This window comes from Helicoverpa zea, chromosome 12 (genome assembly GCF_022581195.2).
Source record: "Helicoverpa zea isolate HzStark_Cry1AcR chromosome 12, ilHelZeax1.1, whole genome shotgun sequence".
Lineage (NCBI taxonomy): Eukaryota > Metazoa > Arthropoda > Insecta > Lepidoptera > Noctuidae > Helicoverpa > Helicoverpa zea.
The window spans coordinates 11,066,579-11,082,591 of NC_061463.1; the positions used below are offsets into that span (position 1 = coordinate 11,066,579).

General features: G+C 35.7%; 1 protein-coding gene across 1 annotated transcript; it reads right to left on the reverse strand.

The window, feature by feature from the left end:
• Positions 1 to 3,270: 3,270 nt before the first annotated feature.
• Positions 3,271 to 14,909, reverse strand: LOC124634950 (beta-1,3-glucan-binding protein-like). Its single transcript, XM_047170648.1, has 9 exons — positions 14,755 to 14,909; positions 13,042 to 13,269; positions 12,494 to 12,666; positions 11,504 to 11,655; positions 7,817 to 7,974; positions 7,342 to 7,466; positions 5,740 to 5,860; positions 4,855 to 5,003; positions 3,271 to 3,885 (listed from the first exon to the last, which is right to left on the reverse strand). The coding sequence occupies exons 1-9, from the start codon at positions 14,894 to 14,896 to the stop codon at positions 3,685 to 3,687; spliced, it is 1,449 nt and encodes a 482-aa protein (XP_047026604.1). The 5' UTR covers positions 14,897 to 14,909; the 3' UTR covers positions 3,271 to 3,684.
• Between the last annotated feature and the right edge of the window lie 1,104 nt (positions 14,910 to 16,013).

A 16,013-nucleotide genomic window follows, 5' to 3' on the forward strand; every position in this document is an offset into this window, starting at 1 on the left:
GTGGTTTTCCAGCATAGTATTTATCAGACCTAGGAGAAGGTTAAAGCTATATAATTCAAGTCGGTTTTTTATGCTTTTGGTCCAAAATAATCAGTTTCATAATTAGTAACAATTTTAAAGTAAAATTAGAATCTGTAGTAGACTCTTGTGGACCATAGATATTGAATATTCTGTAACAGCTGTTTTAATATTGATATTAATATCTATTATTCGAATTATATCACGATACGATATCTTGACAGCGTTAGACGCGAATTTTCAAATATATTTAATGTTTAAGTAGCTTGAGTTACATATTACCCAAAAGGGGATTTTAATATTATGAAATTGGTATAAAGTAGGGACGTAAAGAAAAACGTTTTAAAATTAAACGTACTAGAAAATCTGTAACTAGGTGCGATCTTTCCCACTCTAAAATAACTTAAATCTATCTGATTTAAAAGAAAATCAAACATTAAAGGAAACTCTTAAAAAACTTCTTGCTCTGTCTACCTATCATAGTAAAATTAAATTTAAAATTGTGTCGTGGAAATTACACGATAAAACCTGTACATTTTGTTGGCTGAAAAAATGTGCGAAAGCCATGCTAAATTAATAACCCCTGTAAAAGAAATTAGTCGGAACGTCTAACGGTCTAATAAAATCTTAGAACATTAAAAAAAAAACAAGAATTTCAGTAGATTACAAGTAATATATTGTGTAAACTATGTAATAATTTCGCTAACTTATATATAATGAAATAAAATTATTCGTATTTTAAATCTATGTCGTATCTTTACTCTCAGTTTTAATGTGTATTTATGAACATGCTGTATTAATCGGAATTATACATACTATCCAAATTAACTTACAAACAATACTTGTGACACTATTGTAAAACACAAAACGGACTCGAAAAAGACATACTTCTCATTGGGTTATGACCGAGGTCGCCCATCCTTTAATATGCCCTGGCAAGCATACCCAGCCTCAAACTGGTCGTGTGTGTATGTATAATTCTGATTGTAAAAAGCCCTATTCTTAAAAATAATTTAGTTTGGGAGTGTGTGTTGGCTGTGATAATCAATAATATGGCCCCGGATGATATTACAAGGTTTTTAATTGTACTGACAACAGTTATTATGAAACATTGTGAAAATATTTAACTATTATTACATTGTCTATGTTATGTACAGTCATGGACGTAAATAAGTATGGTTTTGCTAATTAATTGTCTATAGACTGTACATAGCAAAAAGTTTTATTTATCTGTGACATAAAAATAAAAATTTTGACATAAACTCTAGTTTGGTCTAACGAGGTGCTTGATATTGTGAACGCGAGTTGGTAGCATTGTTAAAATGTATTGTAATCTTATCATATTGAATTTAGTTATGTCTTTTGACTGCTAGAAACAGCATGAGTAAGTTATTTTGACAGTAGAATTGAGTATGAGACTATTAAAGTTCGTCATTCTTAGTTTCATCGCGTTCGTACTATGGTCCGATAGGAAAAAAAAAACATTGAACTTGAGAGGATTGCTAAAATTAGGACTCTTAAATTCAGACTGACGTTAACTACTATTTTAGTGATGTCAAAGTACGATATTTCTTGACATTTATCTAGAGAACAATTTAATCGATTCTATTGATATATTTTTCATCACAACTCTACTGTCAAATATCGAGTAAATGTTTCTAGCTTCACAAGAATTTGATGTTTTATTAATTGTGAGCCTAATCTCTTTAGTGGAAAACGTCGCGATGTCATAATATATGTTAGTCAAAGTAATTCAGTTTTATTTGTTAGTTTAAATTATGAAATCGTATCAAATGTCTGCTTTTAAGTATTTATGATCTTCTACATGATTTTTGAACTACTTTCACGTTTACAACTCAATGACAAGTACATAAAACGTTGTATACCCAATGAATTGCAAAATTACATTATATTTTTTTATTTTCAAAATATTTTTATTCTATAGAATAATTTCGTATTTTTGCTATTTTTTTTCTTATTGTGTGAAATGTGTAAGTAGTTCAAAAGTTGCAAGTTTGTGTGAAAAGTAAGTGATAATGTAATGTTTCCATGTGATCCTGAGTCATATCTGTATGTTTGTGTCTCTGCGAATTATATTGTCTCTTAGCTGTCATACTACTAAAGGGGACTAACGTCTAGCAATAATAAAAAGCTTTTTCGTCTTGCACTCTCGAATTTGTTGAATTTACACCAATTGTTTTCATCGATATCGATATACTCGTCTATCGACAAAATATTCGCTAGACGTGTCCCCTCACTATTTATTAAGATATTTGATGTTTTACTACCTACAAGTAAATGTAGTAGGGATTGACTCTCTGTAGTATTAAGGCACTTAGGGCATTTCGATGAGACGTAGGAGTTACAAATTTTAATGTATTTGAAAATTATAATGAATAAAAAATATTATAATATGTAATATCAATTAATTGATCAAAGTATTTGTAGTCTTTTATAAGGTTGGGTGGGGATGTAATTGTTGTGACAGCCAGTGATAAACTGAAGTGTGAACCAGTGAGAAAATATTGCAATGCCAAAAGTTAATCCTCTTATACACTGGATCTCAGCATATTTATTAAAAAATATAAGAAATGGCTCCTATAACCGACTTTCTTTACACTGATTTAAATCACGAGCCATAAAAAATACACGCAAGTTTAGTGTATATGACGTTTAACTTAGATCTTATGCCCTTGTTTGTGCTAAATGGCGCTGTTTATGAAATTATGTCCTGTCCAGATTCAAAAGGACAGATTTTGAAAGACGTTATAATTTATCTGCCTAATCCAAATGTGCAGACGCATATAACAGCAATCCATAGTAAAACCTATCACCAAAATAAAATCGCAACAATAACATCCCCTGTCAATATTTTGTATTCTAAATACATCTCTCAAACTGTTTTCACCTCTTTGTAAAATAGTGAAATTGTGGAATAAACCAGTTAATTAATGTATAGTTTACAGTTTTATTGGTTAACACATTGTTTATCGATAAATAACGTAAACACCATATTTAAGCAAATATATCGATAACTTCATCCTTTGTCCCTACACTAGGCATTACGAATGTGAAAACCTATCAACAAATCATCGATATACGTTTGTCGAGATAAAAACTTGTTTCGATTTTATCGATAAACAGTGTGACCAGCCTTCAAATGATAGTCATACAATGTTACAAGTTTCGCATAGCGGGAATGTCTGCTATGCGAGCAGAAATGTACACCGTGCAAATAAAAATAGTCCCAAATGTGTATAAGTCTTTTATTTATTACATTTGTCTTGTATATAAATATTTTTTTCCTAATCACTCGAACCATTACTATTATAGTACCGGTTTTTCTTCAACGGTTTTTCAACATTTATAATAATTAGAATATTATGCTTGAGTATTCTTTATTAATATTAATTCTTTTGTGTACTTATTTTTCATACAATTCGTTTTTACTCATTCATAGATAGTAAAAACAGTCACAGTCTTTTAAATCTTAATCTAGTGAAGGCAAAATCTATTTAAAACATCCAAAACGAAAAAGGTAAGGTATTTTCGAAATAAACTAATTTTATCGATATAATTCCCTCACTATGACATCGATAAAAGTTTTAAATACATTCAGTCCAAAAAAAAGTATTTAGTGAGCAGTGTTGCAAGCCTAAAAATTGTTCACAAGGCGACAACTTTAACGTAATCGACAAGTAATTGAGGTTGGTTCCACGTGGTCTGCCAGGAATCCATGTCTTGCCAGAAGTTCAGTAAGGCTTTCCTGCTGGGATTACTCCAGGGTTTTGGACGTTCGTTCACAGTCTTGACCCCGTCAGGGAACTCTGTGATACTGCCTGCGCCAACTCCCAGGGTTATGTAGAACTGGGAATTAAATTAATATTGGTTATTTTTTTATTATAATAACACCAGGGCCGATTCTCCTAAGTTAATAATGTTAAAATCGAATAGAAATCGAATCGCAATATGATCGCAATAGCAGTTTTAACCATATCGTGCATTCTACTACTAATAAAAGACCAATCGTATTCCAACGATATTCGATAGGGTTTTCGATTGGTCTGCTATTTTGGTGATTTTGGTCTATACGGTAGTTTGTTCTACAATCATATTGCAATCGTAAATCATTTGCAGACAAAATGATTCATTATTGAATGACAGAAAAGGATAAAAACCTTTATTTCAAAGAAAAAATAGCGGAATGCCACATACGCTTCAATCGTAATCGAGTCGGGATTGGATCTCAGTCGAACCGAATCGAACGTGAATCGTATGTCGCTTAAGTAAAATTAGGAGAATCGGGCCCCTGTTCTGGTTTAATTAAGCCTGGTACCCACGTGGAGACTATGATTTTTTTTTTAATATCATCATCCTCCGAGCCTTTTCCCAATCATGTTGGGGTCGGCTTCCAGTCCAGATTTTTTTTTTAATAATATTTATTTAATTTAATGTTACAACAGATAATCTGGCCGATTTCTGACTATTTTTTAAATTTGTAGGACATGTGCATTATTGCTGTCTATGTGTTCTTTATTTATCCTTCAAAAACCGGTCACCGATTTATCGGACTTGGACGGACTGCTGTGCTAGGCAGGATTCACTTAACTTCAACTCTAAACTAGAGAAAAAAATCTATATAGGCTACGGTAGCTAGTATATATCGGGATTGGATTCTATACATATTGCTTTTCCTTCAGAACACAATAATCAATAAGTATATTGGAGTATTTTTCAAAAAAATTGTGAGACTATTGATACAATAAAATTACACCGTTCATGATGATTCGTTACTGTAAAATACTGTAAATACCTTGACAGTGTTAGAAAACTTACATGGTTATCAAACGGCGCCACCCTCGATCCCTGTTCGAGCAACGTGCGCGGGAGTTGCGTGCAAGTGTCGGGGAACCGCCCGCGCAGGCCGCTGGCTGTCGGCTCCACGCGGGCCCATTCGATACCGTCTACTGACAATGTTATGCGGTCTGTGGATAAGAAGGGACAATTTTACCGAACCTCTTTTTAATTCTAAAGAAGAGCATTCTTCATGTAGACTTTTACTACTAGCTGTTAACCCTGGATAGCACTGGAGGCTACATCAGTGAGCATAAATCGCACTAAAATTAGATGATCTAGTAAGGGTTCATCAGTAACAAAGCTTGTGGCACATTAAAGCAGCACCGCAACAGCATGGTTCCACACCAGCATTTAAGTTGTCATTCAATTTAGAGCATTAAATCGTGTATATTATAATATATTTCGTAATGTCAATATGAAAAAGCCAACGGCGAGCAGTCAGCGTGCTTGCCGCTTCCACACAACTCGACTCGCCGCCCGCGTGCTGACCTCATGCGTACAGCGCGCCAACGGCGTGCTAATTGTGCGCCGACTCCGAGCCGGCAGCGAAACAACGTCATTACATCGTGTTCAATCATAATCGTCTTAAAATAATATTGAGTTTGCTGTGACAGCAAGCTTACACCTCGCGGACCGACGGCGAGCGGACAGCGCGTGGTTGGCGCGCTGTCCGCTCGCCGTAGTCTTAATTCGAGGCGACGCCGTGCTGCAGCCGTGCTGTTGTGGTGCTGCTATAATGTGCCACAAGCTTAAACGTCCGTTTTTCGTAAATCAACCTGGTAGGTACGTGAAAATAGTAAATTTTAAGGAAACTGACGATTATATTTTCGATGAACTTGGCCTTAACAACAGTTTTAGGCTTACCTGGTGCCCATCGCAAGGAATACTCATGATAATCGTCTCCCCAGAGGCCGTCACTCGACGTTTTACTGTTCAGTAGCGTGTCATGACATTGCAAGTCCATTACTGGTCCACCAAATAGCACCTGAAATGATAACACTAGTTTACAAGTTTTTATTTTTTTCATATACCCCTCACAAAATGTGTAACAGTACTCTCCGACACCTTTGTACATTCTAAAAGTAACAACATAAAAATTCTATCACGTCACATTTTTTTTCTACCCTCAAATATTTGTTTTTAGGAATCATTCTTAACTCTCGATCTTTGGTGTTGCATTAATTGTTTAGTTTAAGAGATATTTTTTGTTTAATTAAAAAAAAATGTCGCGTAGACAACGTAAACAAAGTTGTGATCGGTTTTGTTATGTTTATGGACAATATATATTTATAAAGAAGAAAAGACATATGCCAGAATCGTTGAAAATTGCATATCTTCATTATTTCCGATTTCCTGTGGCCAATCAAGAAAAAAACTGGGTTCACTATGTGTTTTGTGAGACCTTTAGAATCACTTTACTGTGATGGTCATCCGGCGAAAACGTACACCTGTCATTTGGTACACTAATGTTGTGCAGGGAACCAACTAATCACGAAAATGACTGTTAGTTTTGTGTTACTAAGACTTCAGGTTTTAATAGGAAAACTAAGTCGGGTATTGTATATGCATATGTCATTAAAGAGGGGGTGTTTGACGTCCCACAAGTACCTACACAAAATCATAAGTGATTTTAAGTTTGATACTCTTTTATCTACGACTGAAAGAGTTGCTTGGAATTCATTCAAAACTATTGTTAGAGACTTTTTAAGCAATAATAAAAGTGAAAACAATAAAGAGATAGTGAGTGATTCATTACAAAATTATCATAAGATTCATGTTAACATGTCAAAAGATTCATTTTCTACATTCCCACTTGGATTTTTTCCGGAAAACTTAGGAAGCATGAGCGACGAACAAGGAGAGCATTTTCACCAGGATTTAAAGGCTTTTGAAAATCGTCATCAAGGATATTGGGACGAAAATATGTTGGGAGACTACTCCTGGTCTATATTAAGAGAAACCAATTCCGAAACCTACAAGAAGAAGTCCAAAATTAATAATTTTTAGTTGTTTATGGGCCGTTTTTTCGTGTTTTTTTTAATTAAGTATAATTCCAAATGTGGACGTGATAGATTTTTTTAAATATTTTTCCTAGATTACATATAGATAGATAGATAAAATTCAACAACTTTCGTATGGGGTATAAAATCCGTGTAAACTAGTGTAATGTTTGAGAATTAGAAAAGACAGATTTTAGAAAAACTAAGTCTATCAATAGCTACTGCCACCGGGTTCATCGTCCTTTGGGAACATTCTCTGCACACACGGATAAAAAGCCATTCGTCTCATACCTTTCTCTCTTAACGAATATCTTATCTAACACTGAATGATTTTTTCAATGCAGTACTTATTGGATCCAGACAAACAAAGCAACAAACTCTCCAGCTTTATAATTTTTGATATAGATTTTATTCTACTGCTGTGATGGATTATAACAAAATGTAACGGAGAAAATGATTACCATACCCTATTGGAGTAATCTGTAGACCCACTTTTCAGTTCCCTGTTGCCGCGGGCTGATGCTATCTTCAGTACGCCTGAACTGTAGTGAAGAGTCCCGTATTTCTGCAGTAAGGGTTCAAGTAGAATTTCTGGAAATAAGGCATCAATTTGGTTACTGTCAGATAGTTTTAGAATAATTCTTGAGTCGGCTTTAGGATCGAGTTAATTGAAGTTATGTTTAAGCAGAATTTCTGCACATTCCTTTCTTTCCAAAACAGTATTCATATGAAATTAGCTGTTCCCCGCAGTTATTACCGCGTGCTATTTTCCGCACCCAGATAAAAAGTAGCCTGTGTCATGCCTTTTCGAGGCTCTAGTCTATCTATCTATCTACCATCACATAAATCGGTTCAGTAGTTTTGGCGTGGAAGCCGGACATGAAGACAGACAAATTTACTTTCGCATTTATAGTCATAAAAAAAATTTAAGATTTACCAACCGGGATAAATCCAATCACCCTGAGGCAGCTTGGCCCTCACGGTGACAGTTCCGTAAGTGAACGCGAACTCCTTTGTGGTGATCTTACCGCTCACGATGGGTGGGAGTATGTCGGCGCCCCACGCCTGCTTCATGCATGCTTCGGCTGATGATGTGCAGCTGGGAATCGCAGAGAGAGTTTAGTAGATGGGAAAACTGATTGATATTGGAATATAACTGTTCCTCGTAGTTTCAGCCTGCATGTAGTCCTCCCATAAACTCCCTTATCATGCTGTGTCTATGAACTTCCTCTAGAAACTCCCTTGTGTGTATATGTCACCGTAAGATTACAAACATCGTTAGATTACAATCTATCTCGAGAGATTGTAAACTGTCGAATTATTGTAAACCGTAACACCTGATTGCAATTTAACGCATTATTTTTCGCTATATTATAATCTATCGATGAGAAATTGTCAAATTGTCAACTGTCCGAAAGCTCTCCCTGATTGGTCAGTCTTTTTGTAAGATCGAGAGCGATGTAGAGCGGTCAAATTGTCAACTGGCGTAGAACGGAATGCATCTTGCGCGCTGATTGGTAGAACGTCAAAAAAGACAATGTTCTTTGCAACTCCCGGTGTCACAGCTCTTTGACGTGCAAAAATAAGTGACGGTTTAATTTTTTATAAAATCAAAAATTGTACTTAATTTTTAAGACTCAAATTACACACAATTAAAAATTGTATTAAAAATTGAAGTTAGTGACGAAAACGAATCGCTGCAAAACCGACTCCACGTAGTCTTGTCTGCCCTACCCCTAGAGTGCAATTCAAAACCGCGTAGGCGCGGAGGGGCGAGGCGGCCTGCGAGCTGAGGCGCAGGTAGTTTCAGCGCTCGCCGCCGCGGCTGAGGCTGGCCGGCTCCGCCGGCCAGCAAGCCGAAGCTGCGGTGGTGAGCGTGAAAACCATCTGCGACGATAAGCTCGCATGGGACCGCCGGAGCCCCGCAGCGCCGGAGCCGTGACAGAAGTTATGCTTGCTGCATGTTGCATGCTTACTTCCATGCTGGGTCAATTAATATGGGATGTGTTATATTTTAAACAAAAAACTCAGTAGGTACGAGTTAAAAAATTAGAAGGTAAATAAATATTTTTATGATGTCATTTAATAGTATTTAAGAAGTTTACTGTTAGAATGCATGCTACAAATTTAGATGCAAAAAAATAACCATCATGCTGAGTTGTATTTAGAGTGGAAGATAACTCGTGGCTAAGATAGTATTATTTAGATGCTCGACGCTTTATTAATTGTGGCTGACTTAGTAATTTAGAAGGCAACATACATTTTTGGGGGCGAATAATGATATTAAAAAGAAGCCTGTTTAATTAGCACCCCTTTTATTTTATTTTTAAATATTAGTTTGTATTTGAAGACAAAATACCTAACTGTATTTTTATAAGAGTTATTTTTATATAAAGAAGATGGATCAAAATTGCCCCACGTCCTATAACAATGTGACGTATCTCAAAAAAAAGATAAAAATGTTTAAAAAAATATGGCATACTCTCTAATTCATTTTTTTTACACCTTCATACGAAAAAAATGCTTTAAAAATTGTTCAGGCGCTGTTATGAAAACGTCGTTCATAGAACTATTAATGGACTATTTTATTAAATTGTTTTTTTGTTTGATAGAGTATACCTCACAGGTGGTCCCATAATCATCAGGTCAGGATCTGATGATGGAAACCCTGAGAAATTCAGGGCAACTTTTGAAAGTTGTAGGCATGCGCAGAATAAAAACTTGACTATAAGGTGTATGTCTTATAACAATATGCAACAGTGAAGATTTGGAGCTGACCTGATGATGGAAACGAAAGAAGGTCGAGGGAACTCGACAACCGAATATGTAAACTACCTCGTGTTTGGGCTTGTATTATTTGTATTGAATAGACCTTTACAACAGTGAAGGTTTGGAGCTGATCTGATGATGGAGACCAGAGAAGGGCGAGGGAACTCGACAACTGAATATGTGAACTACCTCGTGTTTGGGCTTATATTATTCGTATTGATGAGAACTTTCCACTTATGCGGATAGTGACAACTGTGCTTGACACTGAAAAGCCAAAAAAAAAAAACTTTTTACAATAAAATAAAACAGACTCCCAAAAAAAACTATTCTTAGGAGCATCGGCCTAGAAGTCGGTGGGGATATAAACTTAGGTACATCCATTAGACACCGACTTCTGAGGTAGTTTACATATTTTGTTGTCGAGTCCCCCCGACCTTCTCTGGTCTTCATCATCGGATCAGCTCCAAACCTTCACTGTTGCAAAGGTCTATTCAATACAAATAATACAAACCCAAACACGAGGTAGTTTACATATTCACTTGTCGAGTTCCCTCGACCTTCTTTCGTCTCCATCATCAGGTTAGCTCCGAATCTTCACTGTTGCATAGTGTTATAAGACATACATCTTATAGTCAAGTTTTTATCCTGCGCATGCCTACAACTTTCAAAAGTTTCCCTGAATTTCTCCGGGTTTCCATCATCAGATCCTGACCTGATGATTATGGGACCACCTGTGAGGTATACCCTATCAAACAAAATAATAATTTAATAAAATAGTCCATTCATAGTTCTATGAACGATGTTTTCATAACAGCGCCTGAACAATTTTTAAAGCATTTTTTTCGTATGAAGGTGTAAAAAAAATGAATTAGAGAGTATGCCATATTTTTTTAAACACTTTTATCTTTTTTTTGAGATACGTCACTTTGTTATAGGACGTGGGGCAATTTTGTATGGATTGTGATCCGTCTTCTTTAATACTTGAAGAATTTTTGAAGAGCATTTATTTTATTTAACTGACACCTCTATTTCATTCCTAACTCTACGGGAACTCCATGGGAACAGAACGGCTGGTCGTGATTGGTCGATCTTACAAAAAGACTGACCAATCAGAGAGAGCTTTCGGACAGTTGACAATTTGACAATTTCTCATCGATAGATTATAATATAGCGAAAAATAATGCGTTAAATTGCAATCAGATGTTACGGTTCACAATAATTCGACAGTTTACAATCTCTCGAGATAGATTGTAATCTAACGATGTTTGTAATCTTACGGTAACATATATACCCCCTACATATTGCCTTATGTTCTCGCCCTATATACACATACTCCTTTATGCGTTTCTATATGCACTCCGCCTAATACAGCAGCATATGAAACCACATATTATATTTCCTAAAGTCCTCCCTTGTGCGTTACGACCTTCTCTAACCACATCTATAGCTTTCCAAACTGAAATAATTTTATTGTTTACTTATGTTGACACTCATCTCAAACTGACAATGACCTTAGTACATTGACTGTAAAGTTTAAAGTGAGAATAATCTTTAACAATACAACGGGGAAGTACCTACTTTTTTATTGACTTGAGATAACATGACGAATGAAAAGATTGACGGCTATGCTATAAATAAAACATGTTTGGTATGATATTTTAGCGACACAAATATTACTTTTACATCAGAGGGGTCTTAGCGAGTGCTTATCTCGTTAACCTAGATTTCGTGTTTTGTTTCCGAATTTCCTCCAAACAGGTCCAGAAGAAATATGTAAAAATGCCTTCCTCAAGAATGGATCTATCAAATAATCATCAATGGCCATCTAGTAAGCAGGCTTCGGTTATATTTAGACTTACCCACTAAATAAATTAAGAGTCCCACTGTAGATGGAGTCATCAGTGAAGCCAGGTAGCTTCTGCTGCAGCTTGGGAGCGATGCGCAACTTGCCGTCTGATACCGACACTGTGGGGTCGGAAACTAAACGCTGGTAGGACACGAATGGGAAGTTCTGGAAACATAGAATCAGGATTCTTTATATTTCTGTCCTGCAATTTGTGAAAATGTGAATTTATTGTATGACAAAATGAATCGACAAACCAAATTATAAGTTTCTGGAATTGGTTGAATCAATTCGGGTCTTATTAATAATCGTGTCGAACTACTAGGTTGTGTAGGTGTAGTCAGAATCGCGAAATTGGACCACTTCGCGCGACATCCAACTAAAAAAACCTATACTTATTGACTCAACAAACATGGCCTGTCATGGTTTTCTTTCCGTCGGTAAAAATATTAAATAATAAATGCATTTTATATTATTGACATTTCGTTGATGTTACATGGACCAAAATGTGGGTCAATGTCCGACAAATACGTCATAATATGCGTCCCAAAAGACTAAAAATAATGACTAACCTAGGACCCGGGACTTTTTATTCGCTGACTCATTGTTTTTTTTTACAACTTGACTTGCGGTTTATTGTCTTAAGTATGCAATTATAATTATACCTAAGTCTAAGGCAAAGCATTGTTTTTTTTCTGACGCTTAGTTATATTTTACACTATCTTCTGCAAGCGGTTTAACCTCCTCTTTCCTCATCCTGAGGAAACTACTAGACTTACATAGATAAAGCTTCCTCTAAAATGGGCTATCTAACACAGAAATTATTTCTAATCGGACCGACGAGTACCTTGATAGATCCTGAATTTAGCGCGTGCAGTGGATGGTAATAGGACATTACGACGATGATGATAATGATGATGATTTTACCGCATAGGTTCTTTATAATTTTAAGTTCTCATTACTACCCTTCTAAGTATACTTATAAAAATACATGAACATTACAAACCGGAGTATAAACAGGTATATACTGTTCAATCTGCCACACATTGTCGCGAAAGTTGTCGAAGTTCTCCTCGAATATCGTTTGACCTGCGCACGCCCTTCCTCCGCGCACTTGCGTTAATGTCGGCTTGCATTGTGTCGGGAAAGGCCCGTCAGTCGCCAACCTGTCTTCGAGAGCTGGAAATAGATCAGAATAATATTATTAAAGTCCTTGAAATAATAAACGGTTGGTACAGAGTTCTGCTGAAAACTTATAGCAGACTGTGAGACGACATAAGTAGTAGTCGTAGAGTTCGATAAATATTTGCCACACTAAATGGGTTCACTTATAATACACTTGATAATCTTATGTATGATATTATACATTCACACCCTTCAATTCAGTTCAGTATTCCATTGCCATTCTGAGGGTCGTGTACGTATTTTTTTTAATTGTACCGATATCTAAATAAAATTAAAGTCATGATTAGACTGAAGTTGAATAACCTAAATAGCTGCAATCTCATAAGAACACCTACACGTAAAAAAATCAATAAGGGGAACTTAACATACCTCTAACAGTAAAACTCAAATTATCCTTGATATATCCAGCCCTGTTAGCTGACACCACCACGTAATAGTTGATGATATCTCCTATCTTCAGCTCCAGGTTAGGATCCTCAACGGTCCACCTTCCATCCTTGGCTCTCAGAACTTCTCCAGAGATGGTCCCTACATCATTGTTGCTTATTGGACGGTTGACGTTACCTTGGAACACGAAGAGACTGACGTTTGGGGCATCTGAAATATTTTATTTATTGGTTAACTACAAAAATACAGAACACGTTATTAGACTTATCACTAAAAATCCAATAACATGGATTAGTTTCCAGGGTCTGACAATTTCTTCCAATAGCTTCGTTACTTTAGGACGATATAATTCAAACATTGCTGAAGATACAAACAAACGACATTTTATTCTTATATTTGTTCTTTACTCATCTCTTAGAACTCTTAAGCATTTCAAGGCCCAAGTTCACTGGCAAAATAAATCTTCATTTCTGTTTCTAAAAACGATTGATTACCTACTTTGTTTTTAATGTTTTTGAAGTATCCCGTACTTTATTTAGCATCATGTTTAATTTATGACCCAATTTTTTGCGTATTGACCTACTGATGACACCTTTTCATCAGACTTTTGATGAGTTGTTCCGCTATAAGAAACGGGGAATTACTTTTTTTTGCCAACGACACAAAATAACCCGACGGACATATACTGAGCAACCAATACACGGAAAAACATTACTTATTTCTGAGAATACTGGGTAATAAAATAACTATACTTACAATTAAATGATAGTAGTGTTAGAGTGAATAATTCACCAGTTTATTATAGTTTAAAATTACTGACTATTGTTCGGGTTTGATTTTCGTACATAGTACAAAGAAGTACTTTGAAATGTAAATTACTTAAGTATGTGTTATTTTATCAAAATAGGGACAGAACCAGAATTTTCTACATCAGGATAGCAACCTGTATTTTTTTGTTCTATTTGTATTTATAGTCGTGCAAAGGCCCATGGGAGGACAGGTTCTACTCGTATAAATTGGAGCAATAAGCATGAACATGGATATTAGCCTTGTGTGACAGCTTGTATTTTTTCTAGGTATAGGCCTTTTACATCAATACCAATATAACCCTTAGGTATTAGCAGTCGGGTTGCAAGACGCTATGACGTTAAGTATATCTCAGTTAAAATAGTTATTGTTTTGGGTTTCTCAAAAGACTCAACAACAATGGATCTTTGCAAAGTAAACGTAATTTAATTGCTTTTATTTATTATCAGTAACCTTTAAGGTTAAAATAACTACGAGTATATGGGAGTACGCTGTTTCAAGTATACTATTTACACATACATTGGTATTAAAGACTTTAAATACTTTACACGTTCCACTTTTTTGGCTGGGGGGAAATCTTCAAAAGACCACTCCCTCTGTGGGTGCAACTCGAGGGAGTGTCAGATTTTTCATGAATAAAACCCGACTTTATTCTTTATTTCTGGAGCCCTTTGGGTACCAGGCAGGTCTGTCTACATATCTCACTATTACAAAGTCTCATACTTAGGGGTAATTTACCCATACAAGAAATCTGAATTCGCACAAATTACATGAACACTACGAAATCCTCCTTGTATTATCGTCCTCTTAAGAATTCACTCTAATTCAATAAACTATCTTATCCCTCACAAGGGAAACCAAAAAAGATCATTTCAAAAATAACCTTACCTGGTATAGAAGCTGAAAATCCTCTGGGTTTTAAAGCACGTATGGTCACATCAGGTATTTCGTACTGAGCACATGATGTTTGTATTAAAATAAACAAAGGAATGAGCAGCGCGGTGGCACGTGCGCTCGACGAGGCGCGCATTTTGATACTGACAGGCGTTTCTTGTAATGGGCATGGCTGATTTACATTGAGTCAGTAACTGACGTCAGTCCACTGACAAGTCAGTGCTGACCCGGCACTGCCATCGTGTAAATTGATTTGAAGTCAGTACAGTACTACTGACGAAACACTGACACTACACTGACTTCGTGTAAATAGCACGCGTCAGTTTTCGGCGCCTACACTGACGTCAGTTACTGACTCAATGTAAATCAGCCTTAAGACTGTGAGTCAGTGCTCTTTGTCATTGCTTTTTTATTTGTTTACTTACTGTTTTGAGAAGTTTTTCTATACTTTCATACTAATATGGTGAAGATAGGAAATATTTTTTGTTTGTTCTAAAGGTTCCGAAAGTATTGAACCGATTTAGAAAGTTCTTTCAGCATTGGGATGCTAGATTAGCAGCAAGCATTAGATTAGCAGCAGAAGTTCCCTCTGGATGGACTCTATTCATATATTGAGGATGATTTTTCCTGACATCGGTTTAAAAAGTCGTACAGTATGTTTCAATCCATCTTCATACTTTTTCTCTATTATATTCTCAAAAGCGCTTCAATTTTTAAACGGTTTTATTTAATCGTAGGTACCTAACTAGGTATATTTGTTCTCGTCCTAAAAAAAATGTGTTTTTAGAGAAATTATGTCTATTTTGGTATCTCATCCTCCGAGCCCTCTTCCCAACTATGTTGGGGTCGGCTTCCAGTCACTTGGTATCTCACTCAACAGTACTAGTAATGTTTATTTATAACTATGAATATTATTTATTGTCTTCTGTGTATTATTTATCTAAATCCAATTCCAATTATTGTTATAGATAATTTCATTGTCCACCTAATTAAAAGACGCCGACTATATTTGTTGTTTATACTTAAAAGAGCTGCATTAGCAAGAATAACAGTTTTAATAACAATGAGATCATTTGCGGAAAGTGGATATTCTCAAACCCCAAGAAATGAAGCGATTATCTTGTACAGGGGCTCGATTCTGCTAATTTTACTTAAGCGATATACGATTCAAATTCGACTGTGATCCAATCACGGCTCAATTACGATTGAAGCGTATGTGGCATTCCGCTATTTTTTCTTTTAAATAAACGTTT